Source organism: Acanthaster planci, linkage group LG05, assembly GCF_054643075.1.
Source record: "Acanthaster planci isolate LZ-2023a linkage group LG05, COTS_SCS, whole genome shotgun sequence".
NCBI classification, from domain to species: Eukaryota; Metazoa; Echinodermata; class Asteroidea; order Valvatida; family Acanthasteridae; genus Acanthaster; species Acanthaster planci.
Genome location: NC_141781.1, coordinates 16262777 through 16289800, shown reverse-complemented (window position 1 = coordinate 16289800; position 27024 = coordinate 16262777). Strand labels below are relative to the sequence as shown.

At 40.7% G+C, this 27024-nt stretch overlaps 3 protein-coding genes across 3 annotated transcripts in view; 2 read left to right on the top strand and 1 right to left on the bottom strand.

The window, feature by feature from the left end:
* supt7l (SPT7 like, STAGA complex subunit gamma) overlaps positions 1–19467 on the top strand; it is a 206684-nt gene extending 187217 nt beyond the window's left edge. Inside the window, exon 10 of the mRNA XM_022250916.2 lies at positions 12927–19467. Coding sequence (XP_022106608.1) covers positions 12927–12944 — 18 coding nt within the window. The 3' untranslated portion in view covers positions 12945–19467. The remainder of the gene's footprint in view (positions 1–12926) is intronic.
* Positions 6512–8342, top strand: LOC147799115 (uncharacterized; the record flags this gene model as incomplete). Its single annotated transcript, XM_087136752.1, has 3 exons — positions 6512–6845; positions 7479–7626; positions 7977–8342. Coding segments are annotated over 3 exons (783 nt in total), but the record flags the coding sequence as incomplete, so codon positions are not given.
* Positions 9211–10699, bottom strand: LOC110987815 (uncharacterized). The gene has a single exon (XM_022250918.2). The coding sequence runs from the start codon at positions 10156–10158 to the stop codon at positions 9211–9213; it is 948 nt and encodes a 315-aa protein (XP_022106610.2). The 5' UTR covers positions 10159–10699.
* Positions 19468–27024: the final 7557 nt, after the last annotated feature.

The following is a 27024-nucleotide window of genomic DNA, read 5'->3' as shown; positions in this document are numbered from 1 at the left end:
GTGAAACACCGTAGTCTGGGCATGGCAGGGGGAACGAGCACAAGGTAAAACTACTTAGGAAAATAAATTAGAACATACTCACAGAAAGACTGGGCAAACCATCGAACCGTTTCCAGAACAATTAACTGTAGTGGTGGTGTAAAGAAAAGAGAAAAGATGTTTCATTCATGTAAGGATCCTGCAGCAGGAACTAAAATGGAAATAGGGGAACAAAGTTACACGCCACCATCCATCACCATGCCCCAGCCATAAATCCACACCTACTGACCTAACAGGCAGCTTTTATAAGCACACAGAGAAAGTTATGTAAGAAATGTTGCACCACTGCTAATAGAAACAAGAAAAGGAATTCTTAAGACTGCAATGAACAAACCAAATTAGCATTACTGAGGAACAGAGAGCCAGGCCAGGGCTCCACGGTCAAATAAAATATCAAAAGATTAACGAACAATAAGGGCCTGCAGCATTGTGGCCAGACCACTAACATTTTAAAGGAACTTACTCCTTAACTTAAAAAAAAGGAAAAGACCCAAATTTTGTACTAGTATTTAGAGCAGCATCATTGATCATGGCCAGAAAAGAATTGGTCTTAACTTAGTACCCTGAAGAACCCCACAAGTTAAGTTCAGTGGAGATGAGGATATCCCTGATATTTAACACTTGAGTCCAATCAGCAAGAAAACTAAAAAAGAATTGCCGGATTAACCCCAAACCCAATGAGTTCTTCAGCCACTTTAGTGTGGTTAATATGGTCAAAGGCCTTGCTAAAATAAATTGTATACAAATTGACACAGACACATGTATTACATCAAGCATATCAATAAGATAATGTGTGACAAAACTATTCTTCATGTTGCCATACTGTTGAGGATCAATGTTACACCTGACATTACTCGTAATCCACCCGCTAAAAACCCTCAAAAATTCTTGCAATGATTGGTGTCATAGATACAGGTCGTAATTTATCCAAACTGTTAGCACCAGTTTCCTTCGGTACAGGACAGACAGAAGAATTTTCCAGACCATCGGAAAATGACCGAATTTAAGACAACAGTTGAAAATATACATTAATGGTTCAGATATTTAACCTGAAACCGATAAATTTTTGGTGGCAGGGGAGGTGCAGGTAAGTATGCTGTCAATTGATGAATGTCAAGTGGTGGGAGACTTTAACAGATTGCAACAAAATGTCTATTCAAGTCATTGGCAACAACCAGATCAGTTTTATCTGCAAATGTAAGAAAAAAAATTATTTTTTTTAAACCAGCCAAATGTCGAATTTGTCTGTACCACTTTCCTGGCTAAGTATGTTTTAAATGAGCATTTTTTTTTCCTTGTAAGAATTTCTTTTGGCTGACCTTATCATTCTGTGCACCTTGTTTCACAGTGATCTATAATACTTAACATGCTGTTAAATGCAAGATCATCTTGCACAATTTACTGTGCTTATTCCATCATTCAACCATGGTTTATCGTCAGGTTTACGCTTAATACTGACCAATTCAAAACACCATCGATAATTAACACCAATTATTTCATGGAATTTTTCCACCATGCTGTTTGGATCTTTAACAGAATAAAAATCCAAACATTCTGACCATTGGATCATGGAAAGGCCAGAACGATATTCTGAAAAGTCTTTGAGTTGGAGCAGTCTGCAGTGATTTAAACATGACAACAGCATGGTCTCTGTGACTAATTTAAATATTGATAGGGTCACTGCAGAATTTAAAATGGTTGTTAGGTTTCTTGTGTTCACAGATTCCAGAACCACAACAGTTAACACATAGGCTTTCTGTTTACCATGAGTGCCTTTGTAATAAGCATTATACAGGTTTACCATTTGATTGCACTCGATACAAAAAGAACAATGTTTACGATTTATTTTTTCTTTAAAATCAGAGATAGCTTTATGTGGCATTTATTGCAAACCATCGTTTCCATTTTATTTTATTTTATTACTGTAAATATACCGGTAATATATTTTAAAATCTTTTTTACAAAAGCACATGAGACATAGGTGGTTTGTTTTTTGTGACAAGTTTATTGCATTTCACATTGAGCAAGTACCGCTACATAAAACCAGGAACCACATCGTTCTCATTTGATGTCAAACGACCCAAGATCTTTCCAATAAAACAACGTGAGCCAAGCTGGTTTTTTCTTAGTAGTCTTTGAGCACCAAGTTCTGTGTTTGAGTCAATAGCACACAGGAATGTTGATAGTGCCTGCCAGAAAAAGCCATTTTTGGTTTTGAGAGCAATTTTTTGTTCATGATATTTGATCTGCTACTTGGAACTACAGTTGTTGACAATTGACAGCGTCTCAGTGCCGTCAAACACATTACGAAACAAATCAATCAAGCTCGAGCTTGAAAGAGCGTTTAGCTCTGCCTGGAACAATCACGTCTTCTACCCCCAATGGACGAAACCACAGCTATGATGCTTGGGCCACTTCACTCCTTTCAACTTCGATTGCTCTTGGAACTTTGAGACGACAGTTTGGATTGAGCTTCTTGCCGTAATTTGTGTTGTTTTTCATTAATTTAAATATTAAAAGATTGTTTAAAGTTAAAAAGACAAAGGATAAGAGTTCTTGAGAGTTTTTGTTTTTGAAAAAAAAATTAATTTTTTTGAGTTTTTGTTTTAAAGATGGCAAGTGTTTTAATGATGGTTGGTGGCGCGCTGGCATTCATGGGGTTGAGTTTTTGTTAAACAACATTTTGCAACAATGAGTTGATGAAGAACGAATTAGCCTTGGAACAACTGGCCCAAGCAAAACAACAGGGGAAGCAAAAAAGAGTTCGTCTTTTAGTTTTTCTTAAACGAGCGAATTCGTGAGCAAAAGATTTCAGAGCGAAGGTTTGAAAACATGAACAAAGTTTTGATGGCGTATCTGCCTCGACCTGAAGTGCACCCCCAATCAGTGAAAAGAAAGACAGGTACAAGCAGCTTCTTGCACGTGTTCTGCTTGCACGCAAAGACCATGCATGATGGAGTAAATTAGTTACACGTACTCAGCATGCTCTGCGTCAAACGCGCATATACTTGCGCTCCTCAAGGCGCGTGTATGCAGTGAGTCTCAAACATCGATCTCCATTAAATCTGGAAGGGTTGTCTAGCACCGTTTAAAAAAAATAAATTTTTTCTTACATTTGCAGATAAAACTGATCTGGTTGTTGCCAATGACTTGAATAGACATTTTGTTGCAATCTGTTCAAGTCTCCCACCACTTCACATTCATCAATTTCATTCTGCAGAAAAGTGTATTTACATTCAGATACTACCAATGGAAAATGGTTTTTCGAACACTGAGGCATGGCAGAATGATTGAACATTGTTGCTTTGTTCATGGCAATGAAAGACTATGGGCGAAATTCCATAAATGGACAATACTTGAGGCCCTGTGGACTAACCTATGAGGACTGTCTGAAAAAAATCTTTTCTAAGTAAACACTTCAGAATTTTCTTTGCTAATTTCATTCTGGGGACATGCTATAGTGGCAGAGCCAGCAAAGAGTTTGCTGCTGTTATTAACCTTAACAATCCCAAATCCTCCAATTTTAATATGATTTTACATACACCCTAGGGGGTTAGGGTTAAATCCATGTCTTTTCATAGTAGTTCCTCTATAAAAATGTGAAGTTTTAGTTGCCCTGGTTGCCCTGTTTTTGGTTGATGTTTCCCTCGTTAATTTACTTTGACCCATGCGTCAACCCATATAACTTGACACCTATGCTCTGACCACACTTAGTTTGAAGAGCAGACCAGCAGAGACACTATCACTGTTCATGTATTTGTTTCTCCTCACTGGATTACGCGTTTCTGTTTGAGTCAGGTTTCTGTCTGCTTCTAAAGAGTTAGTGATCAAAAGCCAAACTCTCCTCACAAGATCTATTTGACACACTGTGTTGGGTTTGGTCCTTTTAAAGTTTCAGTCTTTTGGTGTTCATTATTTTAGTCTAGTAGTCCTTTTGGATTTCTCAATTTTTGTGTGTGTTCTTCATGAAAAAACTTGTTTTCTGTCCTTTTTTTAAGCCATATATTGGTGCCTGAGTCCCTATTAACACAGTTTCCTGAGACCTTTTCCTCGAAGATCCTTGGTTTTCAGGAAGGTTTCCTTCGCTAAATTTCATTCTGGGAACATGCTATTGTTGCAGAGCCAGAAAAGAGTTTGTTATTAAATCCATGTCTATTCGTAGTAGTTCCTCTATAAAAATTCGAAGTTTTAGTTTAGAGTTGCCTGAGACCTTTCCCTCAAAGATCATGGTTTAGATAGAGATTTTTGTTGTTTTGCGAGTTCCCCCATTGCATGTTAGTTTTCAAGGTTACACTATCACTTTCTGACGGCTGTTATAAATTTTAAGGAAAATTAGTGTTGTCCTTATGTGGATCTCTTTCCCCAAAATATTAGCATCAAATCATGTTCAGTTTTAAAATTGTTTTAACTAATTTCATGCTTTTTCTTCCTCCATGTGATGTTCAAAGGAAAACCAGCTCAGTAAGGAAGTAGAATAAATTTGTGAACGAGTGAAGATTGAACTGCAAACTGAGCACTCAGAATACATATAATACACGTAGTCAAGAAGCACTTGACAATCATAGCCAGACACGACACTTACCTTATCAATAACTACAGATTCTTTCAGAAATCTAAGGTTTCTTTGTGCGCCCAGGAGTAGGGGAAATCTAGGCTATAGGTGACGTAAATGTGCATGTTGTTCCTCTAAGCATAGGCTGGTAGTTGAACATTTCTCGCAAACTATACGAGTAAACAACAAAATTCCTTGTTTTTGTGGGATGTGTCAAAGGGTCATTACTTATTTTCAACATTTGCATACATTTACATACATTTGCATTTGGTTCGGCTCATGAAAAGAGTGACTCTGAAACTAAGTCACTCTAGTGTCGTTGCAAACACCTTCAAGTGCCGATCTTTTGCCTGTTAGCACACCTGGTCGCTCCTAATTGTTTCAGACGTTGAACTTTTGCCGTACTGAATTCAAAATTTGCTTTTAATTTGGTTTGGCACTAGAACGCCTGTCTGAAATGGGTGTCTGTCAGTTTTGCATGGTACCCATTATATGTTTTGAGCATAGGCTATCAGGGAATTCAATCAGTGACTACAACAGACTCATTCCCGTTCCAGCAGTGTATAAGGTAATGCGGGGACTGCTAACCAGCCTATATAAATATAGGGAACGTGCAGTGACGTGTGAGCTGTAACCACGCCACCATTTTGGACAGCAGCGGCGTACGTACTCACACAATGTTTAGTACTAGTAGTACATGTATCACGAGTGTAAGTTCGCTACATCGTGTTTTCATCATACATTGCCTGCGTTATCGCTGAAATATGTCGAAATGAGTGCTTCCTTGTCAAATGATACGTTATCAAAGTATACCGAGAGTTTAGATGGTGATTTCAGGGATCAGTATTTGAGTAAATGCTCATCAATCGAGGTGCAGGACCTATACAATTTGCCCGCGAGTATTTTCAAGAATCTGCAAAGCTTCGGTTCGGTTGGCACAGCGGAGGGCCTTCTGGAGTTGCCTATCACGATGTCTACACTTACCTGGTTCATCAACAGTCTTACTACACAGGAAAAGAGCTGAAAGCCTACAAGAGTTTGGAGGCTTACAAGTATTTTGTGGCTGGATGGGTCTCCAGTATCCAGCTGTGGAAAGTTCCTCACAAGCATGACGAGACAATGTATTGGTCATGTCAAGGGTATGTACATGTTGTAACGTTTAAATAGACCTGGGCATGATACTGTGATAGGAGCTAGCACATCTAGGGGTATGATTTGTATCACACGATCGGCACTAATTTTCCTTGTACTTTTAGTGACCTATCGGATATCATTAACTCGACGTAAAAGTCAATTTTAAGAATGAAAATTTATAGGTGTTGTGTATATGGTGTCAAGTGCCAGTCGTGTATGGAAATCTTTCCAGCTATGTCAATCTTTTTTCAAAAAAATTTAATAGGCCAAGTTGACAATTTCTTTAGAATTTCAAAAGTCTGTTTTCTATTTCGAGGAGTTGATTCCATGAATTCCGTCTCACTTTTCCTCTATTACAAAAAATCATTGGCCCTAGTTGTACAGCTTTGGACGACTCGTACTTTAGCATCTCATACCTTCGCCAACTCGTACCTTTGTCTCTGACAACTCGTACCTTATGTTAAGTAATGCAGCGTGACAAGTCAGATGTGCGTACTAAACGACTTGACTTACTGTAGGCGTGACGGTACAACAAGTTATTTTGCAAGGTACGAGTTGTCCAAGGTAGGCGTTGCTGTTCCGCAGGGTACAAGTTGAAAGATTTTCATCCACGACTGTCACTTGATCCCCTATGCACAATCCTACTTGTATGAGACTTGTCTAAAACATTCTGTTTCCTTTGAAAATGCTTCAATATTTTCACTGCTAAGCTTGACTTTTAAGTTTTAAGACACGGTAGTGAGTTTTTACATGTACAGTTTGTATCAAATCAAGCTCCATGCCTGACCTTACTTTCACAAATGTATTCCTGCCTACTGCAAAGTGCAACATGTCCTGTCCTGTCCTGTCCTGTTTTGGTTTGTTTTTCAGGTTGCACATTCCCAATCCATCTCATCACCACCCCTGAAACCCTGGATCATTGTGGAGAAGGATGGCACCGTTGAAACGGCCCACTGCACGTGTATGGCGGAACTGGGCAAAGCCTGCAGCCATATTGCTGCTGCAGTAAAGATGCTAAAGGAGAGAGCATGCACGTCACTACCCTGCACGTGGTTGGAGCCTTCAGGGGGACGCGTGAATTTTGCTGAGGGAAACGAGATTGACTTCACAAGCCCTTCACGTAAGAGGACATTTACAATGTGTAACTCTCCAAAATGAAGCGTTCAATCCAGAGACATTCCAGTGCCAACTTTTTAAGAAGCAAGTATTTTGTATGATGCTATCAAGGCAAGTGGGGTTAGAAGTGCCATTCTGGCTGTAGTCCCGAAGTATGAAGCAGAGTATATCTGTAAGGCAATTGCCTTAAACTTGCCGGAACCGCTGGCACAGCTATACAAGGATGAATGGAGCAAGCTGTCCTGTCCGGAGTTAGCTAAGTGTGCAAGGATGTCGTCTTCAGGATCAGAGTAACAAAGGGACAGGTACATGTATGGATTGGCATGTTGTCAATAGTCAAATGGGAAAGATTTCCATATACTACTGTCACTCATTTTCCTCCGTAGTGACTTACAAGCCCCTAGATAGTCATTACATATCATCAAAGTCAATTTGAGCATTTAGAAATCGTAAGCAATTTCTTAGCAAACACTTAAGAATTGTCAGACCCATCCCATAGGGCTTGTACACAGGATATTGAGTGAAAGTACGTGTAGTATGTGGAAATCTTCTGTAAACTGTGAAGTGGACAGATACCGGTATATTGATGGCAGTTCATAATTGTATTATTTTCCAGGCTGAATGCATTGAATCAGAGACTCGGCTCCAGTCCAGCAGAGATGTGGACGTATTACTGCATCCAACTTCAGGTCTGCCTGCCAAACACACCCTACCAATCCATCTGTGTTACTCATCAAACGGATATGCTACCCTGAGGCCTTCAAGTTCCAAACTTCTGCCACCAGGTAAGTACATTTTTAATTTATCTTTCTACAGTGATGAGTGAAATGGTACAAAAAGCTTATTCACTTACTTATACATGCAAACATTGCATGTAGATTTTGATGAAAACTACTGAAATGATAAATTCTTATTGGGAGTTGCTCTATTCGGTGTTTGTTGGCAAACGACCAGAGAGTTTTGAGCCATATTTCGTGTTGCTGCTTTGTAATGCAATTGAAGAAGAAACATTGTAAATTTGAGAACTGATCCCTTTGCCCAAATGTTTGATTGAATTTGCAGATGTAAAGTTGTAAATATGTAGAGAGAATGCCAGTAGTTACAATGTTTTTATTGGTCTTTGTTCTTCTACCAGGTGGGGCTGTGAACGTGAAGAGAAGGCCCGTTCGATGTATGCAGACTACCAGAGTCAAGTGCATGAGGGATGTGAAGTGACCGATGCTGGCCTCTGCCTCCATCCATCGTACCCTCACTTAGGAGCATCCCCTGATGGAAAAGTCAAGTGTAAGTGTTGTGGGGCTGGCATACTGGAAGTCAAGTGTCCATTCCGTTTGAAGAGCTGTTCCCTTGAATCAGTAGCAGAGCTGAAGGGATTTTGTCTCCAGCCTGATGCTGAAGGAAAACTGAAATTGGACCTCTGCCACCAGTACTATTAGCAGGTACAGCTTCAACTCGTCCTGACTGAGGTCAGATATTGTGACTTTGTTGTGTGGCGGCAGGATGGTACAGGCCAAGAAATCTTCATTGAACAAATACAGATGGATAATGACTTCCTCAGAAGCTGTTTATCAGCCGCACAAGAGTTTTATCTACAGGGTATTCATCCAGAGTTGCTTGGGAAGTGGTACACACAATCCAGGAAGTCCCCTCCTGGAGAGGCCCTTCTTGGAACGACGAAGCCATGCTACTGCCAAAATAGTCAGGTGGAGGGCAATGTTTTGGTGTGCCAGTCGAACATTTGTAGAATTAAGAACTTTCACCAGACATGCCCGGGACTCAAAAATTGCCAAATAGAAAGTGGTTATGTCCAGACTGCAGAGTACATTTAGCAGCCAAGAAGAGAATTTGAAAGTAGACATCCACTCAACACCCTGCAAACATTGGAATGACATCCTTTGCTTTACTACCAGTTCTCTATTTAGTTAAATTAAATATTTGCAGATAAAATTGCATGTACCTATGCTGTAGTGTTCTGTTTTTTTCCCTGAATTGCGACTATATGTCATAGTCTGGAGGGGGGCAGTGGCTTTGGACTTATTTTTATTCTGTAGTATATCCATGGAACCATTTCAGGGAATTCTGGAGTTGAGTCAAGAATTGCAGTTGTCTTCATGTTGCTTAAACAATTTATTGTACATGTTCATATACGATGTAAATACATCTATAAACTACTCTTTGATGAATGATGCTAAATTCACCACTTCAGAAGCAATTCATGTACTTTTTTTATTACTCAAGCCTTTCTTGTTAACCCTTTCAATGTTCATTCAATTAAACATGAATTTGACATTTCCATTATTTCTGTTTTTCTTTGTGTACTTCTTTGTCTAACTGGTTCTGGGCAAAGAATTTTTTACAAAATTCACTCCTTAATCAAAAGGCACAACTGATTCCAAAAGGTTGGTAAGTGCACAAGCTACATGGACTATTTTGTCAAGTGTTGTTAGATTATGTTGGTCGCTAAGCAAATACGTGATTGGAACATTTGATTGCAGCATGGTGTATTTTTGCCTTGTGAAACCAATCACACGCTCCATGTGGATCCTTTGGGAAGCAAGAACTCGTGTGGCCTCCACATTCAATGGATTCAACTGTTGTTTGCCCTTTGTAAAGGCAGGAATTTTGAGAATGGCATTAAATAAGCCAACAAAATCCCCAACATCAAAGCCTCTGTCGGCTAACATAACATCACCTGGAATCAATTTTTCCAGAAATCCACAATTATTTGTGATGTATTTATCACTGGTCCTACCTCCCCAGCCTTTCGAAATGTAAGAAATGCAACCCTGAGGTGTTATGCCAATCAGATACTTCATGGTATTATGTGATTTGTAGATGGAGTATTTCTGTGCCCTAGCTTTTAGATTACTGGCTCTCTCTATAAAAATTTCAAAACAGTCAATGATACATGCACAATGTTTGAATGTCTTTGGGAATGACATTGGCATGGACATTCTCAACTGCTCACGGTCACGCCACATTACTAAAGCAGGCACCAAACGACGGTCCATAACATGAATGACATCATTAAAAACCTGCGAGATTGTTGACCTGGAAACACCAAAAAGATATGAAATGAACTGCATATTGAGGTTACATCGTAGTTTCATACATGTCATTAACACTTGATGAAAAGGGGTGAGAATGTTTTTTTCATGAAGGTACCCAAGCACATTATTCACGATAGCAATAAGCATCAAATATGAAGGAAGTCCCGTCAAGTCTTTCACTTTAGTGTCATTGTCTTTGAAGGAATCCTCATCCAGGGACAGAGATTTTCTTTCAGTAAGAAAACCTCCTGCCTCAAATTTTGACATTCTGCCTTCAGAACTTCCTCAGAAACTGTTGGATTTTCATCTTCACTTTCCTCCTGTGGTTCCAGAGCTTCATCTTTTTGAGGAACTGACTCCTGTTTATTTACCGCGACATGTAGCTTGAGGAGGGCTTCAGCTTTAGTAGACCTCTGTTGCTCCTCATTCTTGCGTCGCTTGGTGTTTTGTCTTTGTTCAAACTGCTCCACTTCTCCCACCTTTTTCCTCTTCTGCGTTGAGGTAACGAAGCAGAATAAGGATGGCACGTAGTTGGATGATAGGGGGTTATCACTCTTTTTACCTACAGAAATAGAATGTCAAAATACATGTTATGATACAGTGTTTAACATGCAAAAATTGGTGGGCAGATTCCAATGTAACATGCAATGGAATCATAAACAAAATTGAATCTTAATTCTATCCACTCAAAACATTCCATCAACATCAAACACTGAAGCCTTGGGGTTTACTGTGAAGACTGGAAAGAAATCAGTACACACAGTAAATGGGAAACGACAGTAAAAGAAAAGCCATCATCCAACATGTCCAATATCCTAACGTTACATGTGCAGTGTTTTGACATATCATGTTGACAAAATTTGGAGAAAAATTAATGCAGCTTTTGCAAGAAGTACATTGTATTTCATTCCAGCAAACTGTAAAATGGTTTCACACTTCAAACCCTACCAATTTCAGGAGTTCATCAAAAATTTCTACACAATGATCCTACGAAACATTTTTGAAGTCCATAGCTTACCTGATACAAAATATACGCTTCATATTCTACTCGTGCTGGACGGCATCAAGTCTGCACGTTTCAACACCGCAACCCATTTCACTCTTCTCTCCGAATTTATTGGAAATCTGTAGAACGAAATGCCGTCTTTTTGGCCTTGTCTGTTCGTACAGCCATACGCTGAGCAAGAGATCACCATGTTGTCACGAACAAGTATACAATAGGAATACCATGTCAAAAAAGCTTAAACGATAATGTTTTTACATATGTTAACTGTACAGTCTCCTGTATTCACATACCCCTGCCCAGCTTACATATGAAAATTTCCCATGTGCCTGTTACAGTACGCTGAAAAGACTTGCTTATGCATACTGCCCCTTGACCCTCTTCCGTTCGGCCTCTCAACTTCGCCAAAGGTCTTCACCAGGATCACCAAGAAACTCGCCGCCTATGTACAACAGTGTGATCTCCTCATTTTTTAATACCTAGATGACTGGCTGATTGTCGGTCCCTTCCTCGACAAGGCCGGGGCCTGCACTTCTCTCACCCTCGACATCACAATGCACCTGGGTTCCTCATCAACCACGACAAGTCGGCCCTCGATCCATCACAAAGGCGGACCCACTACGGAGCGGTCCTCAACCTCCAAAAAGGCATTGCGGTTCTGACACGAGAGCACATCCTCAACCTGCGTCAATGCGTCCTTCAGTTTCTATGGTCTGAGGCTCCTCCGGCGTTAGCCTGGCTTTGTCTCCTCAGCTTAATAGCCAGTCTGGTCAATCTTGTCCCATAGTGTCGACTGCGGATATGGCCACTTCAACTGCATATCCTATCTCAGCACCGCCCCAAGAGCGACCCGATTTCTACCTTGTTCTCTCTTCCGTCAGATGTTCGCAATCACCTTTGGTGGTGGACCGTCACCTAGCACCTGTCCACCAGTCGTCCTTTCCTTCCCCTGAGACCGAATGGGACGGTGACAACGGACGCATCGCTATTCGGATGGGGAGCCTCCCTTCCTCCACTCCACGCATCCAGGATTGGGACTCTATCTTTCCAAACAAACACATCAACCACTCACCTATGCTCTTTTAGTAACTAGGGTACAATGCCACTCTGCATATGTAGGCTGGGCAGGGGTACGTGAATGCAGGAGACTCCTCCCCCACATTAGTGTGGGTCGGGTCTCCTAGTGATACTTACCCCTGCCCAGCCGCTTCCGCCCATCCTTTCCCACTTTGGCTCCAGTGGTTTCTCCGCTTCGTAAAGGACAAACATGGCAGCGAGGTCGCAGTGCATCTCACACCACAGCAGTCAACAGTTGTTATGTATATCACACTGTTTGTTGCCATGGATCAACCAATCAAAATTTGAGAATTCAAGTTTGCAGGTTGATAAAGGGTGAAATGAGCCTTGGCAAAAACTGACCTGTCACTTCCAAAAATTTAAAATACATGATGACCTATGCAACTCGTTGTATTTGTATGCCAACAAAAAGTTTTGTAGTTTATAGTAGTCTTTTGATAAAAGCTGGGATAAGAAAACAGAGACCAAAATAAATGTAGCTGTTTACAATTTGTAAATAAATAAGTAAATGAATAAGGAGTAACTTGCATTTATGAATGCATGTTCTCATGTTTGTATGCAGAGTGAAACAAATGTTTATGCGCAAGGAGACCTAGGAACTTTACTTTACTTCCTGCATTATTATGCAGGAAGTAAAGTTGTTAACAAATTCCTTTTTTTATCCAGGTGACTTTTCAAAAACATTACTTGAAGAACACAGAGAAAAAATTCTGACATCTTGTGATGGTTCAGTCAGAAATCATTCAAAAAAAAAAAGGGAACGTGACAGAGGAGTTCCGTGTGTCCCTCGTGGGCCGCATGAGGTTTTTGGAAGCTCGCTGTGTGACGTTTTACTTTCAGGCTCCTTGATATGAATGAAATGAAAGGATTTTTAAAATGAAATACCAAGTTAAACAAATTTTGACTGCGTGACCATAATGATTTTAAAATTCTCTTCTTTTCACATTTTTTTCAGACCAGCTGTGCAAAGTAGGAAGACATTCCACCAGCCATCACATATAATTTTCAGCAGTGGCAAAAGGAACCTGACAAGACTGTTTGACTCGATGAACAGTTGTCACATGCTCAGTGTTGATGTGGAGGTTCACCATAGAGCAAGATGAATATGTCATGTCATGGAACTGTTCAGTTGTAGTACCAAACGCTACTATAATATGAATGAACTCTCTCGTTGACTCAGAAACTGAACCAATTCAAATGTCATCATATGTACTCCAGCTGGAGAGACAAGAAGAGATGAAAAGAAAAGAACCAGTCATACAAAGTGGCAAATGGGTCAGCCGAGTAACAGAAGAATGATGCCTTATTTCTGAGTTGAAAAACAATTTTAGGAGGCAGAGGAATCGGCAAAAGAGGCACAAAAAGGGAAGCTTGAATGGAAGAGAAGGAAAACTCAAGAAAGAACCAAAACTCAAGGAAAACAAGCGAAGTTAGGGTATTGTACAGAAAGAAAACAGAGGATGCTAAGTGAGAACATAGAAAACAGGAAACTGCACACAACACGCGTCTACAGCATTCATCTGACTCGTAGAGCTACTACTCATGCATATTTCCCTAGAGGTGCGCAATGTCTGCCATCTTATCTTCGCCTTTTTTCTTGGCATCAGATAGTGATGGATCGTAAAATTTTCCGCGTCAGTTTACCCAGTTTATATACCCTATCTGCTTGTGTTTATTTCATCGATTTAATAAAAAGCAGAATTCGCCAATGTCTTGTGTGTCTTCGTTTCATAATTTTGCTCCCAGGTACAAATTTTTGTTACTTTTTCTGTGCACTTGGTTCTTGAAAGAGGACCTCGGCTGGAGCTACCATGGGCCCCATGACACGGGAGCCCTGGCCCCGGTAGAGGCACAAGGTCAGGAGGCATTACCTTCCCCTGGGCCTAAACGTGAATCTGCTTGGAGCACCCCTCCCATCGGCAAAATCCACCCTGGGAACCAGGGACGGCGACCCAATAGACCGGGAACCAGCCTCCATCTCGGCCATGACTTGCGGGTTGCAAATTTTTTTTCCAAACAGTTGTCTTGTGATTGGTCTGTTACATGCATATCCAATGCATGGTTCTTGACCTAACAAACCAAACTTATGGTGGGAATGTTCCTTTCTCACTTGTTATTTACAAGTTTAAAGAAAGAGTTGTAAAAACAAGCAGTGAGAATTCAAACCTGGGATGGAGGATTTCAAGTCTGGAGTATTCCCGACTAATGCACACATAGGCCGCCAAGCTGAATTTAATACCTTTATACCTTATTATATAACCACTCTTTAATGCCTTGGACAGAATTATGAATAATGCATTACCACAGAGGGCACCCTCTTTCAAGTCTGTCAGATCTTGTGTGGGGAAAAAAAATAGGCTGGCGGGTTTTCTTCATGGGACAGCTTGCTCCTCACTTGGGTCCTCACGCGCGCTCTGTGCGTATACTAACTTGCCTCTAACGTCGCCCCATCCACGCACACTAATGCTCCAGGAGACCTTTATGTACAGCCTGAGACTTCAACTTTGGGATTGTCACGGCTTTCCCAATCAAACCGTTCCTCAGATGCTGAGGGGATTGATGCCATGGACATGCGAAATCTATCCCCTTTGAAATACATGTACAACACTGAATCTGAATCATATAGCTGGCAAAGCCTCCATCAGGAAACATCACACCAACTTGAGGTTTAGTTCGGGGCGTGGTGCTAGACGTGTCCTCGGTAGCTTACTTACAAGCACTGAACAATTTAAAAAGTTCAGCTTTAAAAGTTGTATGTGATGTTTTGCCAGATTCAACAATATTAGATGGGAGACTATTCCAATGCTTAATTAATTGTCCATGGAAAAAAGCTGTTGCTGAAGACACTGGTTCTGGCATATAGTTGGTTTAATTTATATTTTTGTCCCCGAGAAGATTATGTGTTTGTAGCGACAAAAGCCTCTGCTGGTACATTGACAATGCTATTCAGAATCTTGTTGAACATGACTAATTAACTGATTTTTCGTCGTTGCTCTAGGGTAAGCCACCCATGAATTGAGAGAAAGTATGTAACTGTCCCTGGTGATGTGCTATAATTGTTGTAGATGAATCTTACAGCCAGTCTCTGAACTCGTCTCAAGTGATGAATGTCTGACTTCAAATGAAGGTCCCAAGATGTTGAGGCATATTCAAGAATGGGATGAACCAATGTCTTGTAGGCTGTTTCTTTGACAGTAGTACTGCTGAACCACAAGTTCCGTTTGATTAATCCTGATATCTTTTGAGATTTTTTCACCACTTCTGAAACATGTCCTCTCCAGGTCACAGCTAGTAATAGTGACGCCAAGATTTTTTTGGGAGTCAACAATCTGTAGGACCTGACCACAGAACTGGTAGCTATGTTTTATACCTTGCCTTAGCCCTACAGATAAAGTGGTACACTTGTAAGGATTGAATTCCATCAGCCACTTTGATTGCCTTAATTCTAATTTATGAAGATCTTGTTGAAGTTGGAGCTTATCAGCATTGTAGATGAGGCAATAATCTGCAAAAAGACAAACGGTGGATGACAAGTTCACTGGGAGATCATTTACGTGTATCAAAAAAGCAAGGGTCCAAGAACTGAACCTTGGGGAACTCCGGAGGTAACTGGTATGGACTCAGAAGCCTGTCTTTCAACGATGACTTTTTGACTACGACCACTGAGAAAGTTGCCAATCCAAGTATACAGTGAAGCAGTAATTCCATAGTGACAGAGTTTTATAAATAAGAGATTATGAAGCACCTTATCAAAGGCTTTAGAAAAGTCCAATATAGCTACATCCATAGTCTTTTTGTTATTGATTTGCCAATTAATGTTATGAAGGGTTGTTATTACTTCGGTTGATCTTCCGGCCCTAAATCCATGTTGACTGTCACATAAGATATTGAACTTCTTGAGGTGTTTCATGATATGGCCGGCGATGATGTGCTCAAGCATCTTGCAAGGAACAGATGTTAGGACGATAATTCAAAGGGTCAGACTTATCTCCTTTTTTAAAAACAGCAGACACATTGGCAGTTTTCCAGGTTGAAGGAACGTCACCACTATCGATCGATGTCTGAAAGACGTCACAGAATATGGGAGCCAGAGGAGCAGCCACAAGTGGAGGTATACTGCAAGGGCCAGGTGCTTTTGAAGGAGCCAGGTCTATTAAGCAGCGTTTGTACACCTGTTGTTGAGATTTCAAGTTTTGATATATCTTCACATTGTATATCTTGAAATTCTACCAATGAAGACAAGTGATCCGGATTGAATGCTCTCTGGAAATGTTTATTCAGTGTATCAGCCTTAGATTTACTGTCGCTGACAAGGATGTTCCCCTGAGCCAAATCTGCAATGCCTAGGTTTTCATTTCAAAGACTCTTGATGTCCGACCAAAAGGCCAGTTTCAGTTCAATTTCAGCAATGTTGCTGAAGTTGTAGTAAACACTAAATGAAGAATATTGTGAGTATTCCCTTGTGACCTAGTAGATTCTCTAACACACTGGGTCAGACCAAATTCTGTGGATATGTCAAGTAACTTTTCTCCTATCATCTTGCTGTATCCTTGCCCACTGGAAACTGTTCCATAATTCCAGTTTATGTTAGGAATGTTAAAGGCTCCCATGACATAAACAGAGTTGGAGTTCAGTTTTGTCTTCAAGGCGGCGACAGATTTCCTGAGCTTATCTAACTGGAGACCCTTTTGATCATTTTGGCACCCTATAGTAGGTTCCAATCAGGATAGATTTGTTATGTGGATGCTTAGATTTGGCCCATTGCCACATTGTCCACGTTTTGGGCCTCTCTGCGTCAGCTGTATAAAAACCTGATCCTCCTGTCAGAAGGAGCCAGACAGCGTCTTGAAGCTCTCCCCTTGATGGAGCCAGATCTCTTCGCTGGCAAAGTCCAGGAAGCAATGGAGGCCAAAGGGAAATGCATCAGTGCCACAGAAAGGATAAATCTCCATTAGTCAGTATTGAAATCCAGCCTGGATCAGATGAAACGTCGAAAATCATAGCTCTTGTAGCCTCTTGCAGGACACCCTGCGATGCCTCTCGAGCCAGCTGTTTCGCTGTCATACTCCTGCTTCGGCCAATACACGAATAACGACACATACCTCTGACCAATGCCAAGGCCAATCCTCCTGCCTGTGTGGCCAGTCATGCAAGTCACTGGCCTCCAGGTTCTCCGGGGGGCTGGCATCGCTGACTTTCCAGAGCCTTGGCAACACCCCTCTCAGACCTGTGGGCAACCGCCTTCAATCTTTCCAAGGGTCCCCCCGTTGGACACCGTCATTCGTTAAAAAAATCTTAACCTGGAGGCAGAACTCAAGCCCCTCCTTACCAAGACTGCAACTCTTATAGTTCGTCGGAGGCGGATCGTCCGGTTTCCCACCATCCTTTTTCTGACACGAGAAAGGGACACGGCAGCATAAACACATTTATCTGCACCAAATGCTTCCACATGGACTCGCACCATACGATCCTCGACTCAATCTAAATACCATCATGGGTCACATCCCTCAATCTCAAAGACACATCTTCATGTGCGCATTCACCCTCAACATTACCAGGTCTTAGTATTCCAATACTAAGGAGCGACATAAGAATTCACAGCAATCCTTTTCGGTCTCTCAGCTTCCCTCGGGTCTTGCAAGAATTAAGGTTGTGGGAGCAGCTCTTCTCAGGAAAAATATGTCATTGCATTGCTGATGGCAAGAGCAGAAAAAACGCTCCCAGCAAAACGGCTTATGAAACACACTCTCTTTCTTTAGTAAAAATGGATTAAATTTACTCCAAAGTCAACACAGGCTACACAAAAAGCAACCCTTGATGTTTTCCGGCAAAAAGTCGTAAGCACTTACGTCCTTCCAGGCACACAATGAGATGTACAATGTACCTCTACAAGCCTCACATGCCAGCCCTCAGCATCCCCACTGGACAGAACACACTGGTACAATATAAGCCTGTGTTTATGTCTCTCCCAGCTTACCCACGTTACCGTTCTCCCGATCATGGATGCATATTAATAATGACCAGGTCATTAATTAAGTAATCCTTGCTCTACCCTGTCATGTTTTTGGTAGTATTTTGCTTAGGTAGAGGCTCTATGGGTAAGATGAGTGCTGTAGAATCCACCCATAAACGTGTGGGAAGGGTCTACTAGCAAATACCCTGAGTGTCCATACACCGTGCTGACTCTTGCCATGGCTCTCAAGAAAAGGAAACAATAAGATGGCGTGTATGCCACAGGACACTGTGGGTGGCCTATTATGTGAACTCAAAGTAGGTGTTTGTGCCCTTTAGGGAAATATGCATAGGTAGTGGCTCTTCAGGTAAGTATTTGCAAGTGGACCTTCCCATGTGTGTGGCTTTTGGAGGCAATAACAGAACTACTAGTCACTGTGGAGGCTTTCTTGAAGATAACCATGATGAAAGCGGGGAGGGTGCACTAATGCAGTTTTTACAAACCTTGGACTTTTGGTCACTTCATGAATTGAGGGAGTTTATATGCAAGAAATGTAAATTTCAATCTTTGCTAAAGTATTTTTTGTGGGATTTACATTGCTCTTAGTTGGAATATGTTAAATTGTACATCAAAATTACTTTTATCAGTCTCCCACTCACTGTAAGGTCGTCTCCAACTTATCCCATTCATTCAGATGAATGGGGCAAACTTGGCACATTTGATTTTTCTCAGTATTCAAATGGTATTTGTTTTGGCCCGAATATCAGCAGAAATGAAGAGAGGTTTAATCATCTTTATGAAGAAATCATTTATCTTGAAAAAGTATCCTAAAATGTGCTAATTTTTGGACTTAATGTATGCCCAATAGTAGAAGTAATCATTAATTTGTATGGCGCAATATTCATAATGTGGTCTAGTGAGCTTTACACCACAAAGTTCTTTTAAAATAAAACTACAATACATTTCTTAATGAAATAATACACTGGTCTGCTAAAGAAGCACAGAGAGAGAATGCAAAGCAGAATGTAGGATTATTGTATTTTCTGAAAGTAGAAGCAAAAGAACGTTTAGTTTGCCATCACTTCCAAAAACCTGGTTTGCCATTCTGAAGTTTTTGTGCCCCATTTAACAATCTGTTTAAATTTACGCTCACACTTATATTTGCAATTAAGTCATTTGGGCGACATTTTGTGGTAAATTTTTCATCATTAGGGGGACATTCGCTTTTATGGATACGTTTCAGTGTCTCCCTATTTTCAAACTACCAGAAGGAGGCCGAATTTTACCGTCCATATTTTGAGAGATGATAGTTAGGGCCTGAAATGAAAACAGACAAAGTTTGGTTCAGATCAGATTAGGGAATATTGAATTATGGACAGTAGAATTTTGTGCATGTTCTTATGGGAATGTCTCCCTGATGACCCATTAGTGGTAGTTATTTTTTTTATTGTCATGAGTACTGCCGTTATGTTATATAAGGGGTAAGCTTCAGTGTCATGGAAGATTAGTGCACAATAAATGGAAGCTATGTTATCATACATTACTTGGGAACCCGACTTGTGTTTTCATTCATTCGATAATTTGATTCATAAATTTAATGAGTCTTCCCAATTGGACACTCAACAAAAAGGTCAACCATTGTTAAGTTAAAGAGTAAATGAGTGTCAATTTTTTAACAAAGGCAGGATGCTCGCAGTTGCACAGAGATTCTGTACAATGCACTTACTGGCCAAACAGATTGCAAAAATGTAACTGTGGCCTTCCAAATGTAACAGTTAAATACCAAATTCAACTTTGCATTAAAGAAAAAACTGTTGCTGGAAAGTTGTCACAGCTTGTACTCAGAATGCCGAAGTGCAGTTTTCCCCTAATTTCATGGTGTCATGGTAACAAGTGTGAATAATGATGTTCTGGTTTAAAATTCAAAGTCGAAGCATTTTCATTTCATCTGAGAAACATAAACATTTATATTATTTTTCTGCCACAGCCCAAAATGTGCTTGAGTGGGGCATTTGACGCGGGTAAAGCCAGGACTTTACCGGCAAGGTGTATGCACTTGAAGTTACAGTACATGAGCTAGTGTAGGATGCGTTCTGGAAGTTACCAAAGTTCCAAACTTGGAGAATGCCATTAAAGTTGTCCATCTCACTCTCCAAATGGCATTTTAATTGGACTCTTGCGCTGTCTCGTTCAAATTTATTTCATTATATAATTAAATTTAACTACATGGAACCCAAGGATCTTTGATTTTCAAAGGAGTATTTCGGTACATCATTAGTAATTTCCAGAAAAATAAATCTTAAGTATGAAACTATTTAAATGTGAAGATGCAACCATTACCGATTCGCCCGTAATGTAATTGGTTCTAGTTTTCACCACAGTAGTATGCAAAATTGAAAAATATCCATCAAAGGGCAAAGAGGCCACTCAATGGTGTAAGCAAAATGAGAGAATGCAAACGAAGGACCTAGCCCCCCATACACCGAAACAAGGCAATTATTTATCTATGTACCGTTTGGACCAGAATGGGCTAAGAAGCTTACACTAAAGTAAAACCTCTTAAATGATGAGCAATCTTGCTCAAGGACATAAGTGCTTACATATAAGAGCCACCACTCCAGGGCTCGATCCCAGAGCTTGAGTTCGACAACCTAGACCACTTGCCCAAGGTTCCTTCTTAATTTTGTACAACTTTGATAGTTGAATAAAAAGCTAAACAAGTATTCATAAATACATTAGACAGTCTCCTTGTTCAATACCATGCAACTTGACCATATATTAACATTTGATAATGCCTGCTGAGAAGTGATAGTACCCGCTGCGTAAATCACACACTTGCGCCTAGATATGAGACAGTCTAATCAATTCTGATTGGTCAAGAATCTGTGTGCACATGGCTTGCCACGCACGTGCCAAGTCCATAGTAAGGAGATTCTTTTAGACAACTATGGATGTTCAGGAAAATGGAAGTAAATTTTATAGGAGCATCCTTGGAAATCTGTCACATATTGACTTCTCTTGACTCTCTGACTGAAAAAGGTGTTTATGAATGGAAATAAATATGTACTTTGCCGGTCTTAAACTAACGTTTAAAACTGGCTCAGGAGAATGGATGCGACTTTAATATGCCCAGGCAAGGGCATTATCAGCGTCCAGTCTCCTCAGCTGGTCTTAAACGTGTGCTTAAAACTGGCTAAGCTTACGTTTATTCCCATAATGCTATATACATATAGATTGGCAATGTCTGTGCTTTGTGAGGAACTGGGGGTGACAAGAAAAGTGCCTTATATCCCGAGGTTAAGGAAAATGTCAACTCGCAGTTTAACCAATTAACACAATGCTTTTAATTTCCTTACATTAAATTTCTGAGTTCTTTTCAAATGAGGGTGCTTTTACTAGTCAATGTTTGAAGACAGTCATAAAGATTATAACTATAACTTAGTGGTAGGTGTAGGGCGTATTTCCTCACATTCTCCATTTATATAATATACCTACAGACTAACAATAGTGGGCGCCAGAAAATGAACCCGAGCTGTGTAATGCAAAGTGTGCTGCTCCAGTGGGTCAGAAAGCCTCCAATCTGCCTGATCATGAGCCCGAGCTGCACTGTGCAATGTTCGTGGCTCTGGGGAGGCAGCAGTCAAAGTTGATTCTTGGTGTTTCTTATCTGGCCAATTATGAGCCTGAGTTGTATAGTGCAACATTTACAGCTTGCCTGGTATGTTTCGGTGGTAGTGTTGTAAGAGGCAATATGTCTACAAAAATCCACCTTGTAATAGTTTTCACTGAAGCTGAGTGATGTGAATGAACTGTTGTAATGAATAATTGCGTGGTATCCACTTTTTAGCTCCTTGATTTGAGCAACGTAAAACTTGAATAACCCATGTGGCACCTTAGTTCATCCCCTTGAATGCTGGAAAAGGACGTCGGTCTAGGGATGAAAATATCTGGAGGAGTATTGAGATTGGGTCTTCCTTAGAAATTCAATCGTGGAATAAGATGTACACTCGCTGGTCCCCAACGTATGTAACCTGATTCTATGAAAAGGGCACGAAGTTCACTTCTGCGGCGTGCTGTGGAGATTAGGAGAAAAGCTGTTTTCACAGTCAAGTGATGAAGTGAAGAAGATCCTGCTGGTTCAAAAGGTGCTTGAACAGCTTGAGAAGAACTGTGGCAAGGTTCCAACTTAAGGTTTTCGGTTGGCCATCACTGCACAAGCATACCCTTTGTTAAATGTTAGATGCATATTTTGGACAAATTAGAACCATCTTGGAGCCCAGTGTGTACTGCCCCAATGGCCGATTGATAACCTCAGATAGAGGACACTTGCAGACCAGAGTTGAAGAGATATAAAGGTAGGAAATCCAACATGACGGTTAGTGATGCAGAATTGGAACCGGCAGCTTTCTGTGAACGCCTTTTGAAGTACTGCTGTAGGCGATTGTTGTAAGTTTTCCTGGTTGAGACCTTCCTGCTTCTGGCAGCCAGGACTGAACCATCTTCTGCAAGGTCTGCTGCTCTGATAGACAGTTTGAAAGCATCAAGGCAGTGAGGTGGAGACTTTCCGGATCCGGATGCAGTAGTTTGGATCTTGGTTGGAAGAGGTTGTCTGAGAGAACAATTGGCTGGTGGGTTAGGAGATCCATGAGCCGGGAAAAAATGGTTTTCTTGACCAGAAAGGAGCAACCAGGATTACTCTGCATCTTTCCAGGCCAATTTGGGTCAAAACTTGAGGTAGAAGGGAGATCAGAGGGAAGGCGTAACCTAGGAATCCTGTCCAGTTGATGCTCAATGAGTCTGTGGCTCCAAGCTATGGGGTGGGCATGACGAGAGCACAATTTTGGTAAATGGCAATTGAGATGGGATATAAACAGGTCGATATGAAGAGTTCCAAGGATTCTGAAAATCAGTCAGACTGTTGGATGATGAAGTGACCATTCTGTGGGAACTGCATGGCCATGAGAAAGGGCATCTGCAATTGAGTTCTTTTCTGACAGGTGACTGGCTTGAAGAGATACCTGACGAGGAATGCACCGCAGAGTTTCCATGCTAGCATGCACAGGGAAGGAGAATTAGTTCCCCTTACGGTTCAGTTTAAAGTTCTTTAAACCCTGTTGGATGCATGCTGGAGGGCCTTGACAACTGCAAGAGGACCATTTGGCTGTGCTGTTCCAATGGAGACCAAGATCCCCGAGAGAGACACGTCGTCCAAGAGAGCGCCCCAACCCAACACCAAATAGGGTGTCACCATGAAGGTTCTGGTTTGGGAGCTACTCTCTGATATGGGATCGGATGAAGGAAATCAATGGAGATGGGGTCCTTCCATGGGAAGAGTTGAAGAGTAGCTGAAGTGGACGCGTATGCGTCCAACACCAGGGCACAATATCTACTAACTCGCCGTGAAGACCAAAATGCTCCAAATAGGATCGGTAGCTCTCCTGTCTGTGCCTCCCCCTTAATGATCCAGGTAATATGAATAACAAACTAAAGCATCATTGGGGAAAATTTGGGGGGGGGGCTCTCTCGGGAGCCGCTGCTAACTATTTCACGCAATCCAGCTTCATAGCTTCAACAGGACTGACCTCTCGGTCGTTAGGGTTTGTTATCAACCTAGTCATTTCCTCGTTGAGGGCTTTCTCTACCAGTGGTAACCTTTTAACCCAGTCAGGTTAACAATTTCTTACACGTATTGATGTCTAAACAACCTTTCAGCCAAAGTTCTGTTAAACCATGTTACGATCCCTCGTGATCGATGAAACCCAGGCTCACCCTTAAGCAAAATTACCCCCTTGTTTTTGGAAAGTTTGTTGAGACTTGCTTGTAAATTCTGTTCCAGGGTCTATGTTAACCGATCTGGGCCAAGTTAACGGAGATCGCTCATATTTTGGTTTGGTTTGGTTTGGTTTGGTTTGGTTGTTGGGGTGTTTGTTGGGTTGTTTGTTTGTTAATTTGTTTGTTTTGTTTTTTTTTGTTTTGTTTTTTACAGCAGCGATTACCTGTTTGGCAGTTATTAGCTGGTTTGGCAGTTCAGCCCAACCAGTATTGTAATCGTGCTGGTTTTTTTTTTTTCTTTCCTTTTTTTTTTCTTCTTCTTCTTCAGCCAAGTTCTTCTACCCCTACACTTCGGCACCTAGGAAAATCAGAACAATTTCAAACTTGGAGGATAGTTGTGTGATCATCCAAGGACGGTCCTAGAAGAAATTCACAGTGATAACTTAAGTGGTTTATTTATTATTGATTTTTTTAGAATTAATTTTCCCCCATAGACTTTGTACACAGATTGCACACAGTTTTCGGACTGTCCTATATCAGGCTATGAGGGCGCTATTGCAGAATTACGGTCACACCTGCCTGGGCTTTCAATTGTCAAGAAACTGTCCCATATTGAACCATGGATGGCGTTGTTGCACAACATAGGGTTTGTACACACATTGTCCCGCATAATGCGTGAGCAGTCCTCAACTTCGACCGAGAATTACTACCAGAACGAAGAAGAAATCAGACTAAATTTTCCCTTCCGTTCGATAGCAAATATACCCAAGTGTCCAAATATTAAATAATATTTCATACGTTTTTCCCAGTTTAGACAAAAATCACGTGACATGAAATTAAAGGAGCAGTTTTCCTGCACACGTGTTTCCAGCTCATTGACTTTGTACACGTTTTTCAGCGACAATTTTGGTAACTTTGCAGTCTTTGATCGTTCCCAAAGTGATAGCCAACAAAGATGCCGATGCAAGATTTATTGCAAAGGGATGACGTCATGATGACATCATTGCCTTATTTTATATTCATTTTTGAATATTTAATTTTCCCCATAGGTTTTGTACACGTTTTTCTACCCGACACAAGTGAACAAGTAGTCTTTAACTTTGGCGCAAGATTACTATCAGAACAAAGGAGAAATCGGGTACTTTACACTGTGTTATTTTATTTGACATATGCCTGAGTCCGAATATGAAGTAATATTTCATACAAATTGTTCAGTTTAAGCGCAAATCACGTGACACGAACTTAAAGAAGCAGTGTTTCTGCAAACAAGTTTGTAGCCCATTGACTTTGTACACGTTTTTCAGCGACAATTTTGGTAACTTTGCAGTCTTTGATCGTTCCCAAAGTAATAGCGAACAAAGACCCTGATGCACGATTCATTTCAAAGGGATGACGTCACGATGACATTATTGCCTTATTTTATATTCATTTTTCAATATTTTATATTTGCCCATACGTTTTGTACACGTTGTTCTACTTGATAAAAGTGAACAAGTAGTCTTTAACTTTGGCGCAGTACAAAGGAGAATTTTGGTACTTTACGCTGTGTTGTTTTATTTGTAATATGCCTAAGAGTTCGAATATGAAGTAATATTTCATAAAATTGTTCAGTTTAAGCGCAAATCACGTGACACGAACCTTAAAAGAGCAGTGCTTCTCCAAATAGGGTTTTTTGCCCATTAACTCTATACACGTTTCCAAGGCACAATTTTGAACCCTTTCGGATATTTGATCGTTTTCAAAGTGACAGCCAACAAAGACCTTGATATAGAAATTATTGTAAATAAATGAAGTCATGATGACGTCGTGATGTGATTTACTCTTGTTTTTTCAATATTTATTTCAGCCCCTTGACTTTGTACTCGTTTTCAAGCCAGCATTTGGGTTAGTTTGAGAGCTTTGATCAACAATACTTATCTTGTTGGTAAAACAGTCCCGAAACAGCTCTGTGTTTGTACTTGTTTACAAACACTTCTCTCTAGTTTTTTTTTTCTTCTTCTTCAGCCAAGTTCTTCTACCCCTACACTTCGGCACCTAGGAAAATCAAAACAATCAATAACAAATTTAAATATTTAAAATTTTATAAAAAATCATCTGTTAAAGATATAAGCTTAATTCTTTTGCCAAATGTCAAGACTAAGGAAGGTCTTTCTTTATGACACATTGATTGACCTCTGTGACCTCTTCTTCCGGTCAAACCGGAAGCGGCGTCTCATTTTAAAACGGTAATGGCTAGGAAATTGATTCTTTTGCCAAATGTCAAGGTAAGAGAAGGTCTTTCTTTAAGACACATTGTTTGCCCTCTGTGACGTCTACTTCCGGTCAAACCGGAAGTAGCTTATCATTTAAAAAAGGTAATGGCTAAGAACTTGATTCTTTTGCCAAATGTCAATATTAGGGAAGGTCTTTCTTCAAAACACATTGCTTGACCTCTGTGACCTCCACTTCCGGTCAAACCAGAAGTAGCTTCTAATGTAATAAAGATTAGGACGAAGAACTTCATTCTTTTGCCAAATGTCAAGGTTTGGAAAGATCTTTCTTCATGAGACAGTGTTTGACCTTTGTGACCTCTACTTCCTGTCAAACCGGAAGTAGCTTCTAATTTAATAAAGATTAGGGCTAGGAACCTTTAATATTTTGCTAAATGTCAAGATATACACGTCACCTAACTTTAAATGATGCTTACATCATGAACAAATGCTTCTTATCTGGCAGTCATAAACAATTAATTTGGAAAAAATTGCCGAAACAGCTCAGTGTTTGTTTACCAACAAACACAACGTCCGTCTAGTTTAATTTAGAGGTTCTGCTTCGTTGTATCTGGAAGCTGCATCGACCACAGTTAAAGCATATTTGTAAGTTTCAAATTTGACTCGATCCAAAGGCAAATATAACACGTCTATTTGGTGATTATCGTTGGGCTCGGCAAACTGCTTTTGTAAAGTTGTTGCCCTCGTTATTAAGCTCGGTGCAGGCAATAAATCTGCCACATTGCTTGTCTCGCTAACCAGGCTGTCATCATGCTCATCCCGATAGGCCTACTTTTTGTTTTTGTACTTGTGAAAGGTGCAGACGGAGCTCTTTTATGTATTAACACAGTCACGAATCGAGGTCAGATTGTAAATCGAGGACGTCCTCAGTTCGCAATAAGGTGAAATTTGAGGCCGCAGTCAGCATTTATGAGGGTCAGCGAAATTTCAAGACATTTGGAAGTCGTCCTCAGTGTACGCATTAAACACGCCGGGTGTTTAAAAACACCCGCTCGAAATGGACAGTTTCGGCGCATCCCTGGATGGAATAGCGCCCTCCCTAGCTCTCTTGCTACCCT

What these genes read in the sequence shown, in the direction of transcription:
- LOC110987815 (XM_022250918.2), bottom strand. Translation starts at nt 10,158, where the DNA reads ATGTCAAAATTTGAGGCAGGAGGTTTTCTTACTGAAAGAAAATCTCTG.